Consider the following 22,771-nt stretch of genomic DNA (forward strand, 5'->3'; position numbering starts at 1 on the left):
TGCTTTAAATGATGTTGGAAGGCAAGAAAAGATTTGCTGATGCATTTAGAGAACATATTTAGACACACAATTCTCTTTTTTTTGAGTCTTCAGCTTAAGAATGATTCCTAACTTAGATGTACATTTTTCTAATAAATATGAATTTATCAGCACAAATGTAGCTACTAACTGTGGTTTAAAGGAGAAACATGACAGTTTAACATGCTAGCTTCTAGCCTATGTTACATGAAATCACTACTAATACCTAGATATATGATATAGTGATGTTGTTTAGTTTAGATATAAGAAAATGAGGCTGGAAATAACTTCTTTTGCTCACTTTTATGAAATGCATTTAGCCTTGTAAATAACATGCTTTAAGTCTCTCTTAAGATATAATGTATGTTAAGAAGTTGTAGGAACTTAAAGAAAAAAGTTACACCTTTAAAAGCAAATCATCTGATTTTTTAAGCTGTAATTACTTACATATTTTGTTTTGTTATACCTTGTTATGGCTGTTGTAAAAAACAAATAGCAGAAATCTGAGAAGGTTTGTTAAAATATTAATCAAAGAGAAAGCACTGGAAATGGTTTATTGTTCAGAGTGGGTTTGATGTATTTACCACAGTTTGCATTGATGATATAGATACAAACAACACAGTATATTTTTAGTTGTTTTAACTGACTGCTAAAAATCCTGATTGTCTGCACTACTGATGATTCTCAGTGATTTAACTGAGTGCACAGTTAGCTTTTGGTAACCTAACGTATAAAATGCATTAATATAAATGTTATTTTTGTAAAGGTTTTTTGACATACAGGCATACATAAATTGCCAAAACATCCAACTGAATAGCATAATAATGCAGAAAATGAAAACACTGTTGTAGCAAACTAGCTTTCATTATAAGCTTATTAATGCAGTCTTCCTACATACTTGGTTACTGATTACATAAGAACCTTAAGAAATGAGGCTAATTAACCTTAAATAAGTTCTGGGTGAACATATAAGAAGCAAAGGATTAAACATATTAAGTGAATGCATATACTAGTATAATATTCTATATGTAAACAGTAGTTAATACTGTTGAATTATTTTATAATAGCCAATAGATATATTAGTTTTCCTAAATGTTATACTTAGATATACATGACTGTTAGAAAAATTGTTGTGTCTTTAAACTTCTAGTTGATGCATAAACAAGATACATACTAATATAAGAGTTTACTTACAGACACTAAAAAGTTAAATTCTTTATGCTAGAGTACTGTTGATTTTAAACTTTATAAGTTCTGAACTAGAAATACATACTATCTTATTAAGTTTTAATGTTGGTGAGTCAAATTTCAATATAAAAGTTTGATTAAAAAAAAAAAGAAAAAATGATAATGGAATATATGAAAGCAATTACAAAACAAATACATGGTGGGGTTGTAGTTCTGCTGTTATGGATAGGGTGGCGAATTTGAGTGGCTGATGCTACTCAAGTTAGGAGTTTATAACTGCAGGCAGGGTGCGGGGGTTGTTTTTAAGGTTATGCAATTTGGTTATAGTTGTAAAAACACTTCTTCAAGACATCTACTATTTATAACATACACAAGATATTAATCTCAATTAGATTCAAAATACATCTTACCCATAAAATAAACTCACATATTAATAAATGATAAATGGAAACTCAAATAATAAAGGAAATCTGAATGGAATTGAAGTTAAATGAATATGTATTTAAATTGTTAAACATCCATAATGGTTCTTCTAAAGGTATTTCCATTAAAATTAATGGTTTAAATAATCCATGTAAAAGAGGAAATTTGTTTGGATATCTGAAATTGCACAAATCTAATATAATTTTTTTTGCAGGAAACTCATTTTCTTAAAAAAGATGCATCCAAAATAGATTCAAATAACTTTATTAATTTATCTAGTTCAGAACATTCACAGAAAAAAGCTAAATATGTAGGATCCACTAGTAAAGAAACAAATAATTACCTATTCCTAAAATAATAAGCACATATCAAGATGATAAAGGAATGCTGTGTTCAGTTACAGTGGAAATAAACAATACAATCTGTATCTCAGTCAATGTTAATTGGATACCAGGCATGGGAATAAATACTGTTAAACAACATCTGAATCAAAGTATTCTCTTTGCAAAAGGAAATATTATAATGGCAGGTGATTTAAATTGCATCTTAAATGAAAATTAAACTAGTACTAAAGGCAAAAGAAAGCCATCATCACAGGCCAAACATCTGATAGACATTGTGAATTAATTTCACTTAAATGATATAAATAATCTAGCGATCCCAAATCATTACCCTTTTCTTTCTTCTCTGATAGACATGGATCCTATTCTAAAATAGACAGAGCTCTTATTTTTAATCAATTAACTAATGATGCAACTAAATCTATGATCTCCTGTCCAATATCTAATCATAATTCCATAACTTTTGTATTAAACATCAGCTCAATATTTAATGTACATTTCAGAAGAATACCAGCATATATAACTAAATTAGAAGAATTCAAGGAGTTCTTAATAAATGAAACACAGAATTTTATAAAAATAACCACCCCTGATACATCAGTGATATACATTTGGGATGCCCTTAAAGCATATCTTTATGGGAAAATAAATGGTATAACAACAAAAGGAAATCTTGGGATACAGAACTGAAGGAGCTACAGGAAGAAATAGATAACCTTAAACTTAATCGAAAAGATAACATAAATGACATAAAAGAGAAAATCGTATTAAATAATAAATATTTAGAAATTCTTAGTCACAAAACTATATGTCTAGAAAAACACAAATTTCTGGCATTTTCAAAGAACCCCAAATATTTAAATAGCCTTAAAAATAAAACCACAAGACTCAGAAAACACAGTCATATTAAAGAAATCTATTCTATAAAGAAAAAGACAAAGGTGTATAACATACAAGATATACTAGAAGAATTCAGGGACTATTTCTACAAAGTATTAATAAAGAAGTCAATATGGAATCAAAAGAAAATGTAAAAGATGTATAAATAAATACACTAATAAATGTCTTAGCAAACAACAAGTAGACTTAATAGACAAAAATATCTATTTTACAGACATTCAGACTCAAATTAACAAATTAAATAAAGCTCCTGTGGATGATAGAATTATTCCAGAAATATATAAAATAATGCCCCAAAATGCTTTAATATTAATAGAAAAAGTGTTTTTAACATCTCAGATTCATACTATTTGTTCTCCCTCATGGAAATATACATTTATAGCTCCTATGTTGTTGTGTCTTTCGACTTTTCCCAGTTAGGGGTCGCCACAGCGGAACTCCAGTCCGCTAATGATTGGCAGTAGATTTTTATGTGCCGAGTTGCCAGCTCTGACGCACCACCTTCAACGAAGGTATGCCCATTCACGCATATGTCCACACAGAAGACGCTCTAGCTGAGAATTGAACGGGACATAGTCTTACTGTGAGGCAACAACGCTACCGCAGCACCAACCAAATAAAGATTTAACAAAATGCTCCTCTTACAGACCCATTTCACTACTGAACGTAGATTACAAAATGTTTATGAATATATATGCAGATAGACTGAAAAAACTTCTTCCAAACTTAATCAACGATGACCAGACTGGTTTCATAATAAATAGAAATACATTTGATAATATAAAAAGAACACTTACCTTAATATATTACTCAAATAAGAAAAAAAAAGACTTAATCGTAATATGCTAAGATATAACTTCAGCACTTGACTGAGAGAATTGGGACTATTTGTTTATATTCCTTAAAAATCTAAATTTCTCAGAGAACTTTATAAACTTCCCCCTTATTATTTACTTTAATAATGGAACCATGGGCTAATATCATAAGAACAAACAAAGATACAGAAGGATTCAATATAAACTCAGAAGTAACATCTAATATTCAGCTCTTTGCAGATGATGTTCTCATCAGACTAAATGGGAGTATATCATCAATTTCTGCATTATTTCCTTCCATGGATAACTTCCAAAAAATATCAGGCCTGACTTTTAATAATGAAAAACAAAGATTCTTCCCATTTACCCTAATAAAAAGAATCTAGGAAATTTACCACAAATACAGCCCAGATTCAGGTCAGTTTACCTATTTAGGGATAACACTAACAATACAAAAAATATAATACATCTTAAAATAACAATGAATAATATTCAATCTTTAATAACTAAGTGGAATAAAATCCTCTTTACAATGGAAGACTAACAATAATTAAAATGATCACATTTCCAAAAATAGTATATATTATTCAGTCAATATCATTACTGCCTTCAAAACAAACAGAAAACTAAACTCAATGATGTTAAGATTTCTATGGTATCCAAACAAACCTAGAATAGCTCTAAAATATCATCTAAGTAGTTGGACAATAGGAGGAACAGTCTTTCCTGATCTAGAGTTAGATTCTATTTCCTCTATAATTAAAACCATTTCTTTACTAGTGGATCCTACATATTTAAATAAATGGAAAGAATACTGGGAATTAATAGGTACGGACACATTTATTGGACCCCAAACTTATAAAATTAAACACATTAAACAATACTTTCATTTGGATACTAAAGGAACTTTTTACAGCTTACATTACTCCAAAACATTCATTTAGTTATAATTCCACTACAATAATACATTTTAAAAACTTTATATATAGATACCCAATATACACAAAATGGTCCTTCCTCTTATACCCTTTAGCCTATACACAATGAATAGTTTGCTCTACTGACTCTACTAAAATACTATTATTTAAAGAAAAAGGAGTAATATATTGGTTTTAGTTGATGATGAATAATGAAATCAAAACAACTTAATATACGAGTCTGAATTAGATAATCTCTGGTTAGAATTACAAATTTATAGGCAATTTCTCATAAGTAAGCTAGAATTAATAACACCTACTAATAAAGAAGTTGTTCCAATGTTGTTAAACTATTTAGTTACAAATATACAACATAAAACTATGTTCAAAGTCAAGTTACCACAAATAGATAATAAGAGATGAAATATATAGCTGTTCAGAAGGCTTTTGGAACTTTTATATTTCTGTTAACATTGAAGAACCAAATGATCAAGATATGATTATCTTAGAATCAGCTAGTAAAACAACGTCTTCACTTAGATGGAAGTTATATACATGGAAATGTATGCATAGGACATTCTACATACACACTTATAATGAGTAAGATTACTAAAAAAGAAAATGTATGTAAAAGATGTAAACTAGAGAAAAATGCTGACAGGACACGTTTTATGATTGCAAGGAATTAAAATGTTGCTGGGAAAAGTAAATAACTTTTTACAAGCCATATTTACTGCTAACTTTACTATAACTAAATCTGTGGTCCTCATTAACACACCTATACATTGTAGTATTAAAAAAATTAAACTTCCTTTGTTATAGTCAATATTGGCAGTGGCCAGAAAAATTATAACTAGAAATTGGATTTCAGATACACCACCTACATTATTTAATAAATTTAAACATATCATTACAGATGTATGCCATACGGAACGTTGGACAATTAAGTCAAGAACATCAAGAAAAACATATTCATATAATATGTGGGTTAGTCTGCAAGAAATGTATTACAACATGAAACCTTGATTTAAACATATGTTTTTGAAATGTAGATAAGTAGATGTCTTTGTAAATACCTCAGTTATGTTGTGTTTTCTATAAGCTATATACTAGATCAAAAGTTAAACCCATGTAAAAATTATGTGGTTATATTTGTTTATTTGTAAAATTCAATAAAATTGTTTTTTTTTTTAAAGTTGCTCCTTTCAGACACTGCCTTTTGGTTATCCAGTGTCTTTCACACAAACCTACACCTCTTCAATGTGGATACGTTCACACTCAAATCAAATATCCACTGTAATTCTGTTATCCCGCTAATTACATAATATCACAGCAGACTTTAACAAATCTTTTCAGACACTGCCTTTTACTTGACCAATTAGTGTCTTCCGGAAGAATCTACATCTCTTCAAAGCAGATAGGTAAAAACTAAAGTCAAATATCCAATAAAACTGAAGTTCTGTTATCCAACTAATCACACACTGTTGCAGTAGAATTTACTTTCATTAGACATGAGGTCGTTAGTGGAAATAATAAAAGTGTGTGTGTGTCTTTCGGCTTTTGAACTCCGTCCGCTAATGATTGGCAGTAGAGTTTTACATGCTGGCTTGCCGGGCCTAACGCACAACCTTCAACGAAGGAACGCCCATTCACGCATGTCGTCACACAGTAGACGCTTTAACTGAGAATCGAGCCTAACTGTGAGGCCACCACCACCGCAGTTCAGTGGAAATAATAAAAGTAAAGATATAAATAATAAAAATAAATGGTTCAAACTTTGTAAAATGTTCACAGTATATATTCAGTTCTTCTTCCAAAATATCTTTAATTCTGAATGGGCTACAAAGATCTAAGGAGTGTGTATATTTCATAAAGCGAATCAAGTCTCTCCATTCAGTCATTGTCTATATTACATCCAATCATAGGTTTCTATGCAATTTACGCCCCTTAAGGGCAGGTTTGAGAGGTAAATTGGAGTTTATACCAGGTGTCTGAAATGCCTGTAGTTCCGCTATTCATCTCATTTCATGCTGCACAGTTCGTATTGTAAAATCACCACCTCAAATATTTTCTTTTACTACTTGCAAGACTATAAACAAGAATGAATGTCCTGAATTTTCAGAAATATGTTTACATAATGGACTCTTCATACCGCCTAGCCGAATGTCACCAATATGCTTGGAGATACATTTCTTTAACCATCTGTCAGGTTTACCCAAGGAAAAACAGTGACAAGAGACACATGTCACTCATATATATACATATATATATATATATATATATATATATATATATATACATATACATACATACATACACATACATTATTTATATATACACACACACACGTGTATATATATATATATATATATATATATATATATATATATATATATATATATATATACACACACACATACACATACACACATACATTATTTATATATATATACACACACACGTATTATATATATATGTGTATATATATATATATATATATATATATATATATATACACACACACACATACACATGTATATCACGTGCTGTGTCTTGCAATTTGCATATTCATAACATCTGTAGGGTCTTCCAGAAACTTTAGGTATAAACTCATTTTCCAATGAAATATATCTACAATCGAACCAGACCTGCATGGAAACGTGCCAACCCTATCCATTACATTGTTTGTATAGCAAAGCAGCTGGTTGAGATTCTTATTTCTCCTGAAGCTACATGAAGGTTCATTGCCAACAATATCTTTGCTGGTTGGGTCAAGTAGCTATATCTTCCAGTTACTCCTAATGATATTACAAATATGCTTAATGTCACTGATATAGGTGAGAGTAAGTCTATTTCTCTGAGTGGGAGGCATACTCAGCTTGGTGATCAGGCCAAAATATTTCTCGTGTCTAAAGTATGGTCTTGCTTTAGTTTCCCATACCACATTTATATTGACCATCTCTTTCTTTATTTCCTGTCGTTTGTAACCTCTATCTTGAAGCTCCAGGTCCAAATTGCCCATCTCCTTAAAAAAGTCTTGATCAGTAGTGCAGAGTCTGGAAGATCTGTAGATCTGATTCTTTAAAACATTAGAAAAAACAAATTGTGGATGCGTGTTCCAGCTGTGCAAAAGATTAGTCTTTCCTGTAAAGTCCAGTGCACATATCACCTTTCTCATCCACAAAGAGTTTCACATTAAAGTAGTTAATATCCAAGGCAGAATAGTGCATGGTAAACCTTAAAAGGTCTGTGGTCATTTGTAAATATGATACAAAGTCCTTTAGCATAGTAGGAGTGTCTCCCCATATCAAATATATGTCATCCACAAAACGTTTGTAGAACTTAACAGTTGATCTAAATGGATTGTTGTCATTCAATACCATGGATGTCTCCCAATCAGCTAATACCAGACTGATATGGCTGTTGGCACAGGTTGTGCCCATAGATACACCCCATCTCTGCCAATAAATGCCCCTGTCAAAAATAAATACATTATGTAGAATTAAATCTAGTAAAGCGCATATAAGTTCTAATTTGATGGAATCAAAATAACCGTTACATTCGAAAAAAAACGTTTAACTGAAGTGACACCACAGTCATTTGGTGTAAAGGTGAAAAGACTGTGGATGTCTAAAGTGACCATTAGATGATTTTCTCTAGTGTCCATCGAATTCATGAAGTCAGACAGCATATCCCAAAAGTGTCCAGTATCCTTGATAATGGTAGGAGTTTGTTCAATTTTTTTGCAGCTGGTATTCAACACACATCGACAAAGGTTCTGTTGCCCATCTGTTCCCTGATATGATGGGATACATCAGAGAACTATTTTGATCCTTATGCATCTTGGGGAGTCCAATGATAATTGGTATGGTGGGATGTTCTATACTTAAAAAAAATCAAAAAGATTGTTTGTGATGCTATTTAGTCGCAGAAGCTCAGACAGCTTTATATGAATGCTGTGAACCATTTTCAGAACCTGTAACCTGTTAATACCAGTGTACGTTGCTTCATCTTTTAGCATCTGTATCATTCTTTCATTATAGTCTTGTTTGTTTAATAAAACAATCCTACCACCTTTGTCTGCTGGTCTAATAACCCAAGTGTCTGAAAGGAGCCATTTGATTTAAGTCTGTTATAACGTTATGCAATCTGCTAGACAACAGAATCACAATATTACTGGATAATTGATTTGAGTGTGAACCTATCCACACTGAAAAGGTGAAGATTCATGTGGAAGGCACTGACTGGATAACTAAAAGCCAATGTCTGAAAGGAGCAACTTCAATTTGTTAGTTTCAACTATAAATCCTTCATTTTACCTTCTAAATGCAGATCTGAAGAAGGGTTTAACCTCAAAGTGCTTATCCTGCTATTTTAAGTTTTTATTTTTCACTTTAGAAGACTTTTATGACAGCCTGGTGATCACCTTGGCTTTGTCTTTTTGTTTTATATATATATATAATATATATATATATATATATATATATATATATATATATATATATATATATATATATATATATATATATATATATACACACATGCATACGTATGTATACACACACACACACACACACACACACACACACACACACACACACACACACACACACACACAGACACACGCACAAAATACATACATACAGTGGGTTTCCTTTAGTGCTTCACAAAAAATATACTTTTAAGTCTTTTTAACATTTTGTGATTCACTTTCTTCCACATAGATAACAGCTTAACTTTATTGGTTAACATGTATAAATACATCATAACCAGCAATGAACTACCAGGTTCACTTCTAAGCTCATCGCATTTGATTTCTGAAACTCGATCACTCTTTATAGAAAATACACAAACAATCAAAAAGGTGAAACAAGCCATCTTCCTTTAGCTAGAATCTCTGCTTATGACATAAACAAATTTGCTGGTACTATAAAATAAAAACTGCATATTCAGATTTCTCAAGTCAGACAGGGACATTACTGTAGACTCCTAGAAATTATAAACTGGCTGCCACTAAAAAAGGGTGGGGGGGGGGGGGTTAGAAATAAAAATAAAAGAGTGACAATCCACAAACACATGCTAATGTCATACATTTTGTAATGCTTTTAAAGAAGGTTGACAGAGTGATATTACAAACAAAATGCATTCATTGTAAAGCTATGATCAATAAAAACAGTAAACAGCAAAAAGAAGCAAGAAATTTAACCCTTTTTCAGCAGCAGAGAGACACCAAATCACCAAAGGATATTAGTGTTTAACTGGTTAATATGAGGAAGAAAGCAGTGCTAAATCTTTGTCTGGGATTCTGGATCTCATTGGGACTCTTACATTTTTTTCTAGATTCGTAGGTGTTTATTAGGCTAACGACCAAAAGGGCCTTTTTAAGCCTAGCCATGCATCCCAAATCTCTGACAAGTTCTGGTATCTTTGATAAGTACAAACTTGGGAGGTGAAACATTTACAAGCAGGGACCTATGAGATAACCACTTACAGGTGCCAAACCAGGGATGAATTTCATGTTCCCTTTCTAATTGTCCAAGTTACACTCTAATTCGGTTAGGGAGGAACTCTGCTTCACATGGATAGGGAGCCTGCTCCAGAGAATGGGTAGTCAGTGGGATACATACTTGTCACTCCAGCAGGTCATATTTATATCACTGGCAAGGTTCAAGTCTTTAGAGGGGGTAATTCTGGAGCTGTTTATTTTGCGGATAAGCAGGAAGGCAACAGCCTGATCTCCACTCAACAACCTTTAGGAGGCAGAATAAGGGTAGAGGGCATTGAGCCAGTCTGCACAGGACATGTTACTTACACTTTGTATTCTTTTAGTTTGGAACCTCTATGGGCATTTCAGTTACAGGATATGCCCAGTCAGGTACATACCAAAGGGGACATTGTACTCAATGACAGGTCTCATAGATGTTGAGTACAGCAGAACAATGACTTTCTTGGACCTAGATGCCATACCTTTGTTTATAAGTTGCACACAACATATAATGTTTTCCTCACTACTGTAAACATGTGATGGTTAAAGGCTACATTACTGTCTGTGTCCCAAAGTCCCTGACTACTGGATCAACTCTTAGGGGTGTGTTATCAGTATGATAGTTACCATGGGTGGATGACTTTATGAAGGATACTATTATGCATTTCTTGGCATTTAGTTTTAGTCCATGGCTCAGGCACCAGTTGTTTGTCTGTGTCAGCCCTTCCTGGAGAACATTTGTGTCAGTGGGCAATTCAATGGCAACTCCTAATTCGCAATCATCTCCAAATTTAGTTAGCCTGAGGCCACTGACATTGGCCTTGGCTTCAGAGAAGTAAATGCCAAAAAGAAGCAGTCACAGGACCGATCCCTGAGGGACTCAGCTTGTGACTGGCTTTTTTGTAGAGGTGGACTCCCCAAGTTCTAACCTTCTGGGGTCCTGTCTGTGAGCCAACTGGCTATCCACTGGGTAACATAAGGGTTTGTGCTCAACTCCTAAGTTTATCAACAATGCCCGAGTGGGTATTGTGTCAAGTGCCTTGGCCAGGTCAAGGTAGACAGTGTGAACCATTTTGCCTTCATCCATTGCTTTGGTAACCTTCTCAAAGATTGCTGTAAATTATTTGTGCGGTAATATTTCCTGAGGCGCCCTCATCCTTATTTGTTGTTCCTCAAGACAAAACCATTGTTAACAATTCTTGGATATCACAGTTATCTATTTGTATAATGTCATTTTAGGTGCAAGCATGACTTGTAGCACTTTGCAAACCACAGCAAGACCCACTCTCAGGATGTAAAATTGTGACCAGTGATTTAAAATTCAAAACTACAGAAACAGTGTAGTCTCCCTTAGATCATGCAAGCTGACACACATTCCTTTCAGAAACAATGTCAGAGCTGAACAGTTAAGGTAAGGTACATTTTACCATGGCAGTGAATAAAATGGACAGAAGGACTTACTGGGCACAAATGACAGCAAGTAATACTGCAGGGAGAAATGAAAACTCTGGGATGAGATTAACTACATGGCAGAGTAGACATGTCCTTTAAGAAAAGTGAACAATTTATTTGGATAAAGGGAGCAGAATATTGGCAGATTTTAACAGACCGGTGGGGAAGAAGGAAAGACAGGACAGGAAAGACAAAACCAAAAATGCAAAAAGAGGGTAAAAGATATTAAATGCACCTGCCTTGACAAACATATTATACAAAATGAGATGACATACACAGAAAATTGTAAATCCAGTACAGACTAAATTTTTGTCAGCTAGAAAATAAGAATTACAAAACACATTAAATAAATGGGATTATTAGATCACAAGGCAGTAGAAGTGTTCAGATGGCTTCTCCTAAGTTTAGCGTCTCATTTCACTGAAACTTTTACCAGATAAAACAAAATGGTCAAAGCGGAACCCCAACTACATACCAAGTGCAAAGCAGTCAACAATGAAGATAAAAAGCACTCAGACAGCTGCTATTTGCAAACAAACGCCTTTAATGACACAGCACACCACATAGAAAGAACAATGCTGAACACAGTTTCCAGTACGTTTTCGTCCAAGACTTCATCAGAAAAGCTACATGCATCACCCCCCCCCCCCCATTTTATACAAAAAACATTTCCTCAATAAAACAATAAAACAATTCATTAAGCTATTAAGCCCAATTAACTCAGTGGACATACCACAAATACAACCAAGAACTTGTAGTAAATAAAGTGTTTAAACTGAATAAAAATGCTGTAAAAAACATTCCATTAAATCATTACATACCTTTAAAATCTAAATAATCCCTATTCCTTAACACAATCAATAATACAAACTAAAAAATTTTAATAAATATCTATGACATCAAAAATGTGAATGTATATTAAAAGGTGAATGCATATAAAAGGCAATGTTTTGCTGCCATCGAGTGACCTAAAGGTTTATTACATTAACAAATGTATTATATTAAAAGTGTCAAACTATCTAAAACATGGAATAGTCAAAACATTATGTTAAAAAAATCAAACTTGTAAAACCATTTAAAACTGTCAAATACTAAGGGATATATAGGGTTTGAATATGTAAAAGATTGTTTATATACATAATTAAATAAGAAAGGTGCTTAAACACCCTATAATTTGGACGCTATTAATTTCAGTACAGGTGCAAGGGAGACCATCTCATTGAGCCTTGGACATCTGTTCGCCTCGAGGACCAACTGCCAATAAACTTCTCAATATTCAATTTGTGCCTCCCATGGTCCCCCTCGAATATCCATCTCAACTTCTTCTAGCACAAAAAAAAAAAAAGTAGCCTCTTTACATGTCAATGCATACTTATACAGAGCATTCCTATTATTGCCCTTTTTAATATCATAACTGTGCTCGTATATTCTTCTTTTTAAACTCTTTCCTACATAAAAACCTCCACATTTTCCACATAGGGCCAAATAAACTAGCCCCTTAGAGTGACAGTTAGAATAACATTTTGCATTGATGCGCCTATTCCTACTAGGGATGCAAACCTCTGATTTGTTAATAATAAAAGGACATTGTGGGCAAGAACCTCATTTATATGTCCCTACCCTTCTAGATCTTTTTTCTGTGCCTCTCTTTTCTAAAATATTTCTAATGCTTTTACCTTTCCTAAAAACAAATTTTAAAGGATAGTTCAGTTCAATATTCAGATCAGATAACTTACTAAACCTATCCCATTCCTCTTTCAGAATCGTAGTAATGGTTCCTGCATCCCCACTATAATCCAACACAAAAATATTTTCAAACCTATCCTTGCCATCATTTCCCTGTTGGGTAACACCCATCTCATTATTATCCCTCCCTAAAATAGGTGCAAACCTATTACTTCTGTTTTCTAGGACTTCATTAAAAATGTCATTAATTATTTTCTCTGGGTATCCCCCATCAAGGAACATATATTTCAAAAGGACACCTTCTTGTATAAAATCCACATCCTCTGAGGTCATTCTACTACCCCTGATGTATTGACCTTTCACAATGCTCCTTTTTTGGGTAAATGGGTGGGAGCTCTGAAAATGTAGAAATAATTACAGCAGGTAGCTCTTCTATGTATGTCTGAAGTGAATTTATTACTGTCATAGTCCATCCCTATATTCACATCCAAGTAATCAATGGAACCCTGTCCTATTTTATAGGTAAACCTAAAAAATTCTGTACCATTGGTAATATATTTCAAAAATTCACCAAATTTTTCCTCACTCTCTCACTCCAAAAAAGGCAGATGTCATCCAAAAAACGTTGACCGAAGACCAAGCAATCCTTGTACACAGAATAAAAGATAAATTTCTTCTCCCACCAGGCTAACACCAAATTTGCAAAGGTTGGGGCACACATTGCACCCATTGCCACTCCAATCAACTGGCAAAAGAATTCTCTCTCAAAATAAAGAAAATTATGTTTTAAAACCAATTCCATTAAGGTTAAAATCAAATAAATATGTTTATCACTAAAATCCTTGTTGTCCCTTAAAATTCTTCTAAAAATTCCAAGCCTTCTTTGTGTGGGATGGAGGTAAAAAAGTCAACAACATCAATTGTAATAAAAAACATATTTTTCCTAAATAAATTATTTTTCACATTTCTGAGGAAGTCGAAGGAATCCTTAACATTTGTTGCATTTATAGAAATATTTTTTAACCAAACATCCAACAGACACAAATTGAATATCGAGAAGTTTACTGGCAGTTGGCCCTTGAGGCGAACAAATGGCCAGGGCTCAATAAGATGGTCTCCCTTGCACCTGTACTGAAATTAAGAGCGGCCAAGTTATAGAATGTTTAAGTACTTTCCTTATTTAATTATGTACATAAACAATCTTTTACATAATCAAACCCTAAATATCCCTCAGTATCTGACAGTTTTAAATTACCATTAAATGGTTTTACAAGTTAGATTTTTAACATAATGTTTTGACTATTCCATGTTTTAGACTGTTTTGACACTTTTAATGTAATACATTTATTAATGTAATAAACGTTTATGTCACTAGATGGCAGCAAAGCATTGCCTTTTATATGCATTCATCTTTTAATATACATTCACATTTTTAATCTAATACACATTTATTAAAATTTTTCACTTTGTATTACTGATTATGTTAAGGAATAGGGATTATTAGATTTTAAAGGTATGCACTGATTTAATGGAATGTTTTTTACAGCATTTTTATTCAGTTTAAGCACTTTATTTACTGCAAGTTCTTGGATGTATTTGTGGGATGTCCAATGAGTTAATTAGGCTTAATAGCTTAATGAATTGTTTTATTGTTTGCTTGAGGAAGTGTTTTTTGTACAAAATGGGAGGGAAGTCTTGGACGAAAACGTACTGGGAACTGTGTTCAGCGTTATTCCTTTTATGTGGTGTGTTGTGCTGTGTCATTAAAGATGTTTGGGGGCAAACAGCAGCTGTCCGAGTGCTTTTTAAAATGGTGAAAGCTTCAGCTCAACAATACAAAGCAAGGAAGTATTTTCCCATGGGAAAGACTTCTTGCACCCCCCCCCCCATGCAAGGGTGAAACATTACACGAACTTATGTACAGTAACTCCATGATCATGCAACTACAGAGGGAAAAAAGCAGTCCTAACTGCTAGCACACAGAAACAATGCACAGCACTAGCAGTGATACCCAATGCAAAAACCAATAAGGCAGTTCAGAATCAGGGAAAAGCAACATGTGAATTTCAACTCATCAACTTTACACTTAACCATGTGAAGGAAAAATAGTAATGTGATGTAAAATTAAAGAAACTTACCGGAAAGGATAAGTACTATTTATATGGTCAAGACATAAAGCTACTCTTTAGGAACCAGATGCAATGGTACGGTGTATTAAAGGCATATGTTAATGATGAATATTAGTATACCAAGAAAATAAATGCAATAAGCAAAGAAACAGAACAAGAGAAATGTAAAATGAAAGTACAGCAAGCATCAGAAATGGAAGTTGACAGACCAAACATAAGAGGAATGACAGGAGGCTAAAATATATTATAAAAAGTAAAAAAATATATATATTATTCCTATTTTCTTTTAGTGATAGCTTAAAGAAAGGAAAACCTGTGCATTAACAATTACAAGACAAACAATGAAGAGTTAAAAAGAGGTACGGAAGGTATGTTAAGAATAATGCAAAGCTATGCATACTAAACGTTCAGTGGAAGAAAATGTAAACAATCAGTAAAAGAGAAAAATGGAAATGTAAAAAAAGACACACACACACACACACACACACACACACACACACACACACACACACACACACACACACACAAAGAATTTGGTGCAACAATAAGTCAGCATCAAGAGGACACATGGAGAAGATGACCTATGTTATCATTTTTATAAAAATCAGGAAAAATGGCACATAAAGGGTTTTATAAAAATGCTAAATAAGTGATATGAGCACAGTGATCAATGTACAACTAATAAAATGCTTATAAAATATGGAAAGTAAAGAATTACACAAATGATGACCAACAGCACTTGTGATTACTGTCCACAAACCTTTAGCGAGAATATCACAGGAAAAAAGGGCAGAAGAATAATAAGAGTATTGGTGAGAATAAAAATAAATTTGCTGGTTGACTGGCTACTCTAAAAACTGCCCCCATATATTGCATGCATCCTTATCCATGTAGTCTGGATGTAGCTGCAAAATACACACTTGACATGGAACAATCTTCTTACCTAGTAAATAAATTAAAATTCAGTTAAATAATTTTATAGGAGTACAGTCATGGGAAGCACAGTAGTGCATCAGTAGACCCTAACTGTAGACATGTACAGACTATGCATCTTTATTATAACCATGAAAAACTGACACAGTTGACATGGGAATGTAAACAATGAAATACATATACATAATACCTATCAGTTTGTTACAGTACCCTTCGGGTGTACACAAACTTTCTTACCATTACTTTTACTTTATTCCTTACATGCATACATTTTTAACTAAACAAAAATATATGTATGTATGTATGTATGTATATATATATATATATATATATATATATATATATATACACATAAACACTTTGCAATAACAGCAACAGTCCTGTATACATATACATAAACACTTTGCAATAACAACAAAAGACATGTATAACAACAAAAGGCATGTATACATTATTTGCTATACATTACTCAATCAGCCATCTGTTTTATTATCTTTGTACTGCTCTGTTTTGAGTCTGAGTCATGACTGAAAAGGGTCTGTGAAATAGCCCACCTACTTAGTCAACAAATGAAATACAAAATATAAATGTTGGAAATTCATCTGATGACATCACACACTAGAAGAATGCAGATCTGCATTAAAATTCCTGAAACATTTCAATATATGATAATGCAATAATAAAACCATTTTTTTTTTCAAGTGGGAGCAGAACAAAGGAAAGCAATAAGGTGAGTCTGCCGTCTAAGCTTGTTTGGAATGTACATGGAAAAAGTAATGAAAGAACTTAAAAAGTTAAAGTTAATAAAGAAATGTGTGTAAAGGAAGGAATACAACAATCTAAGATTGTTGCATATATAAATAATACATGCCTCATTAATGGGAACATATACAGAAAACGTGTATAATTCCCATATATTTAGAATAATTACTAGAGTTAATTTTCAGGGAATCTGGGAAACAAGATTAAACCCAATTAAAACAGAAACATTTGCAGGGAAGCAATAACACAGTTCAACCATTTACTCAGTTTGAAGCAAAGTGTCTTTATTATATCTGGAATTAAATGAGGAGAAACAAGCAGACAGCATGTATACAGAAAAATTACTCATGAAACAAGAAACAACGAGAATATGAGAACATTAGTAATAACAGTAAAAAATGGAAGATGGAAATGTGGAAACACTTGAAAATGTACAGTAATATCACAACTTTTCTAGGAAGATTCTTGGGAAAAGTATTCTGCAGAAATTTAGGAAGCAATAATCAGAAGAGAATGAACTGGAGAAGAAAGAATTTGCAAGGAAAATGGGAAAAAGATGCCATTTACAAGAAAAATGCAATCTAAGGTGCAGGGAGATAGTAAATTTAGTGCTTTTTTACTGATAAAAAACTGAGGGATTTTGGTAAGAAGCAAAAACTTACTTAAAATGTCAGCCATCATGTAATGATATGTAGAGAAAATATAAAATGTTTCAGTGTCTCCATTTGGCAGGTAAGATTTTGATTTAATGTCACTTCCAAAGACCGGTGTCTTAGCAATGGGGCATCTCTTTATGATATGACAATGCCAGGACTGTAATCTATATCCAAACACTTGGATGGAATACAATCTACACCTTTCTGACATTCTTAACATCAAAATTCAGTCTGCTATCTGTGGATCATGCCTGCCTTCCTAAAGTCCTCATGTGGGTACCTTGCAAAACAGCTAGTACCTGCCCTAATGGAAGATAACACAATAACTATAAATAGTTGTATCATCCAGTATACTGGCCCAAAGTCCTGCCTACTTAATACCTGCAGCAGCATGGACTTAACTCACATAGCCATCAGCCCCATACATCATAGGTTACTGATCACCCTTCATATGATTATCAGATCACTATACTGGAGCTCAGTAAAGAAACAGATCAGTGCAAATGATCTGCTGTCCTACCTTGCAAATATATTTACCCTTCTTTTTTGAAGAACAAATACAGCACACTGCTCACATTGTGCCCGACTAACTTTAGCTTCTACCAGCAGATAAAACAAACAGCTCGCATGTGCGCTTTTTTTTTGGGGGGGGGGGTCTAGATTTGTATCAATAACGGCTATCTGAATCTAAATATATGAAAAATGCAGATCCCTTACAGACAAGTCCTACTCTTACTTATATGTCCGCTGCTGTAATGGAAATGTTGTAGGAGCATGCTGAAACAGTCAGGCTTTATAAGTAAAAACACTATACTGTGATTACTTCATACCAATTAACTGTGTACACTATTCCCAACACTTATTTACAGATCTCAGCTGTAAAAGGTTACTTGTTCGTAGATGACAGACATCTGATAAAGCAAAGGGTGGTATAAGAGCACAAAATAAAAAACCAGGAATCACAATTATTAAATTCTAAAGGAAAGTCAGTTATTCATATATGAAAATGTGTGATCGCACGCAGTACAGAAGTTTCTTGGTGAAACCAACAGGCTCTAATTAAAACTTGCGTCAAGTCACGGGATGTTCGCTAGGAATACCATGTAAAAGAGGTACTACATTAATTGGCATCAAAACATTCAGACTGTACATAAATACAACTCTGCCAAAAACACATCTAGAATCCAGTATAGGGTTCCTGTTCCCCCAAAACTACTGCTTTTTTTCCAAAGCTTGATGACCATTTGCAAGTTGTCAAACCTAAGTCATCCAGATACTATTTTTAACCCTGTTGGGCGAGGATGTGCCCCAATACAAAGCTAGACTATCCAGTTCAGGTGTACCCAGTTGCAGTACCTCTTCTTTCTTGGAGCGCTTGGAAACCTTCTTCTCCATTTTTGCTGCTGTTTTTTCAGCACCTTTCACTTTTTTCTCTTTTTTGCCTTTCTTCCCCATTGTGTCAGTTGTAATAAAATGCAATAATCTCTTGTACAGAACTTTAGTACAATTCAGCAGAGTTGCAAAGCACACATGGGCAACAAAACGTAAACACTTCCTGGTCAGATAACGTAATTTCCGGACAAGATATTCGTACTTCCTACTTGCCAAAGTAAAAGGTTTGACCTCGCATACATACCTCTCAAGTGTACCTCATTACGAGGAACGTATCTCATGTGGGGTCTTAAATAGTTCGTGTTCCTCGAAGTTCCACATTGAAAGAGTCTCTCACACATTCAGTGTTAGGATTTTTTTTAAGTGAAATCCATGGTAAATAGAAATTAATCATATTAATTCATTAAAATATCTTCTTTATCAGTAAAACCAGCATATTTTAACCATCCTATAACCTTCCTGGTTGAGGTTATTAGTAAGCCATTAGTATGTGTTCCACATTTTGCCCATTTGTTCCATATTATGAGGGCTAGTGTTTCTCATTTTGGAGATGGGTTGTGAGCTATGCTCGCGTAGAATGTTGATTGGCATGTTTTTTTTTTTTTTTTTCTAAGCCACTGGTGGAAGACGTAATAGTGTGTAAAAGGGAGAAAAATTCGTTATAGAAATATAGCGATGGGGTACACCTATTGTATGTCGGGGCGTAGTTTGTAGAGGCTTGCGCTTCACAAATAAGCTAACTGCGTGCATAGTTCTCAACCAGTCAGGGATAAAGTTTAACAGAATCAGGACTTTGGCGGAATAAAATAATGTTGATTAATATACATTTTGTGATCTGGAAGAAATCTAGAACTCTTAATTATTACCATTATTTGTAGTATATAATTCATCACCTTTCCCCAAAATTAATCAGTTTTAGGAGGGATTAAGGAGGACAGCGCTGAAACTGTTCAGAACACAGGCCGTTGCGTTCTTTCACGGTATTATTTTCTTCTGTAGTTGCAATATAGCTCTGAAATGCTTGTGCCCAGAATCAGGGGCACTTTAAAATGGTAATACTGTTTTTTTACGGGAGATGTTTACAGAGTACAGGAATGTGACCTGTAACTGTGATTATTTAGCTGTACTGCATCATAGCTTATCCCTTCATCGCTAGTTTTACGAAGGACGACGCTAAACTTCGCCTTCGAGACAAAATCAGGGACGTCCGTGAAAAATAGGATAAGTTGAGGTATATAGAATCAAAAACACTAAAGTAATTGTTGTATATTTTTGAGCCAGTGAAATAGGGTTACCACCTGTCCCACTTTGCGAGGGACAGTCCCTCTTTGGGCAGTTGTGTCCTGACAAAAAATTGTAAAAATGGCAAATGTCCTGAGATTTTAGGACAAAATTATTTCCTATATTTTATGTAATAGTTGCATAAAACAGTTACTCTGTATCTAAAATACCTAAATGTTATAAGAAACAGAATAAACAACTAAAATGCTACAAGAATAAGCTTTTATTTAGGCAAAAAAGTTAAGTTCTCTCCTTTGTACTGTCTGACCATGGGTATGTGTCGGCCTGTAAAATCTGACGTTTGTACCAAAAATGTCCCACTTTGGCCATTTGAAAAGGTGGCAACCCTACAGTGAAAGCTTTGTATTTACTTGAGCGTTGGAGTTTAGATGGAGCACTCCATCGGGAGTAATTATATATTGTGTAATACTTTATAATGTTATGTTGTTACATATTCAGCATTCTCAATGTATTAATTGTATTTCTCCTTTATTTCTAAACAATGCAAATATTGTTCTTCTCGCCACTGTTATAATGTGTAACATATATGACTTTTATATGACCACAGCATTTAAGTTACTATTATAAGGCTGTAAGGCTGTATTGTACCGTTGACAGCATGTAGGGTTTGTATTGCTTTCCTGTCTAATGATATGTTTGTCCATAGAATTGTAGAACATGTAATATAATACCTTGTTACATGGAAAATTTCTGCCTAGGCTCCTACTGAAAAGGGGCTCATTCTGTCCCAGCTGGACTACCCCAATAAACAAATGCAAATACAGAATTGTAGCTAATGTAGTTTCCGAAGGGCCCAGAACTCACATTAAGCACAGAAGTGTTTAATTTCAGCAGATTATGTGGCGAATATTGAGGAATACTATGGCAAATTGGTTCACACTGAATAGCAGGACATGGCCAAAGCCCTTGGTACCATTCTACATTCTGGCATCATTGACAAAGTAATCAAGCTAAAAGTAAACCCCTTTGTTACCCAGTGGACAGCAAAACGGCTGACATACAGTGCCCAGTCTTTATGTGTTGAAGGCACACTCAACCAAAAGAGTAGTTATCTATAGTGTACTCCAGGGATCTGTACTGGGATCACTTCTCTTGGGTAACTACTACTGTGATGTCAAAGCTGACACCAAGGGTCCATGGCTGACAAATGCAGACTGGAAGCAGTCATAAACACCCCAACTGACCACCAAATTCTCCAAAAGGGCATAATGCACACTCTCAAGTGATTCTTCGGCCACAGCCTCAAACTAAATGCCAAGAAATGCAGCATTGTGTGTCCTTTGACAAACTCGGGTATCCATACTTCTATCACAAAGGAAACACTGCCCTAAAAATTGACTCTGTCATAAGAGACTTAGGCACTATCATTGACAATGAACTATCCTTTGACCTCCACATTACCACTGTTGTAAGGAAGCTCTCTTAAATAGCTAAACTGATCACCAGACATATATTATCTAGATCCAAGAAGTCATCATTCCCCTCTTCTCCTGTATTATCAGGCTTATAGAGTCTAATGCCTGCTTTGGTATGTACTTATCTAAGCACATGGCCCAGGCAAATACACTACAGTGGTTCCTTACTAAGACAATCAAGGGCATGTCCACCTTGAGATACCCTAAATACCTTAAAGTGTTCTCACTTTTTTAACCTATCAGTTTCTGAGATGAGACCTCTGCCTAATCTATATAACTTTGAAGGATCCAGTCCTATGCAACCTCATTCACATCCTCAAAACTAATAATACCCTAAACTCCTGCTCAAGAGATATGAATTTCCACCGCAGTGTAAACAGGATGTGCTGACATGACAGATGTCAGTTACGAGAATACCCTTTTTATGGAATAGAATCCCCTTGAATGTAAAGCATAACAGTTTCCTGACCCTTTTTAAGTTCAACCTGGAAGACTGGATTGGCAATTCTAAGTGCACACCCAGTCTGGTCTCTCTAGCCCTCATGGAAAGGGGGTATTAATACACCCAAAGTAATTCATAGTATTGGGGTTCTACCATGGTCTCTTAAGCCCTTATGGAAAGGTGATGTAACTAGGTCCAAAGTAATCCATCCTGTTGGTGGTTTGGTATTAATTTCATGTATTTGTAAATTCAATGTGGGATCATGTAGCTAGGCTACAAATGGTCCACTTGTGCAGCAGCCTAGTATGAACCTATGTATCTATGAAAGGAAAAAAAATGTCTACAGTTGGCTTAGACAAATGTGATATTAATTAATGTAACTCAATTTACCATTTAATGGGGGTCTGCCATTTCCTGTCAACTTTGCCAGCATTTGATTTAAATATTTGCAGTTGTATGAGTGGGAGGTTAAGGGAAGTGGCAGCACCCCTTGTTTTCTACTGTACATATTTGTT

General features: G+C 34.0%; 1 protein-coding gene across 1 annotated transcript in view; it reads right to left on the reverse strand.

Moving 5' to 3' along the window:
- KLHDC4 (kelch domain containing 4) overlaps positions 1-19,306 on the reverse strand; it is a 406,967-nt gene extending 387,661 nt beyond the window's left edge. Inside the window, exon 1 of the mRNA XM_044081531.1 lies at positions 19,062-19,306. Within this exon, the coding sequence (XP_043937466.1) occupies positions 19,062-19,160 (99 nt within the window). The 5' untranslated portion in view covers positions 19,161-19,306. The remainder of the gene's footprint in view (positions 1-19,061) is intronic.
- Positions 19,307-22,771: the final 3,465 nt, after the last annotated feature.

Source organism: Protopterus annectens, chromosome 8.part0 (assembly GCF_019279795.1).
Source record: "Protopterus annectens isolate FY-2018-M chromosome 8.part0, PAN1.0, whole genome shotgun sequence".
Lineage (NCBI taxonomy): Eukaryota > Metazoa > Chordata > Ceratodontiformes > Protopteridae > Protopterus > Protopterus annectens.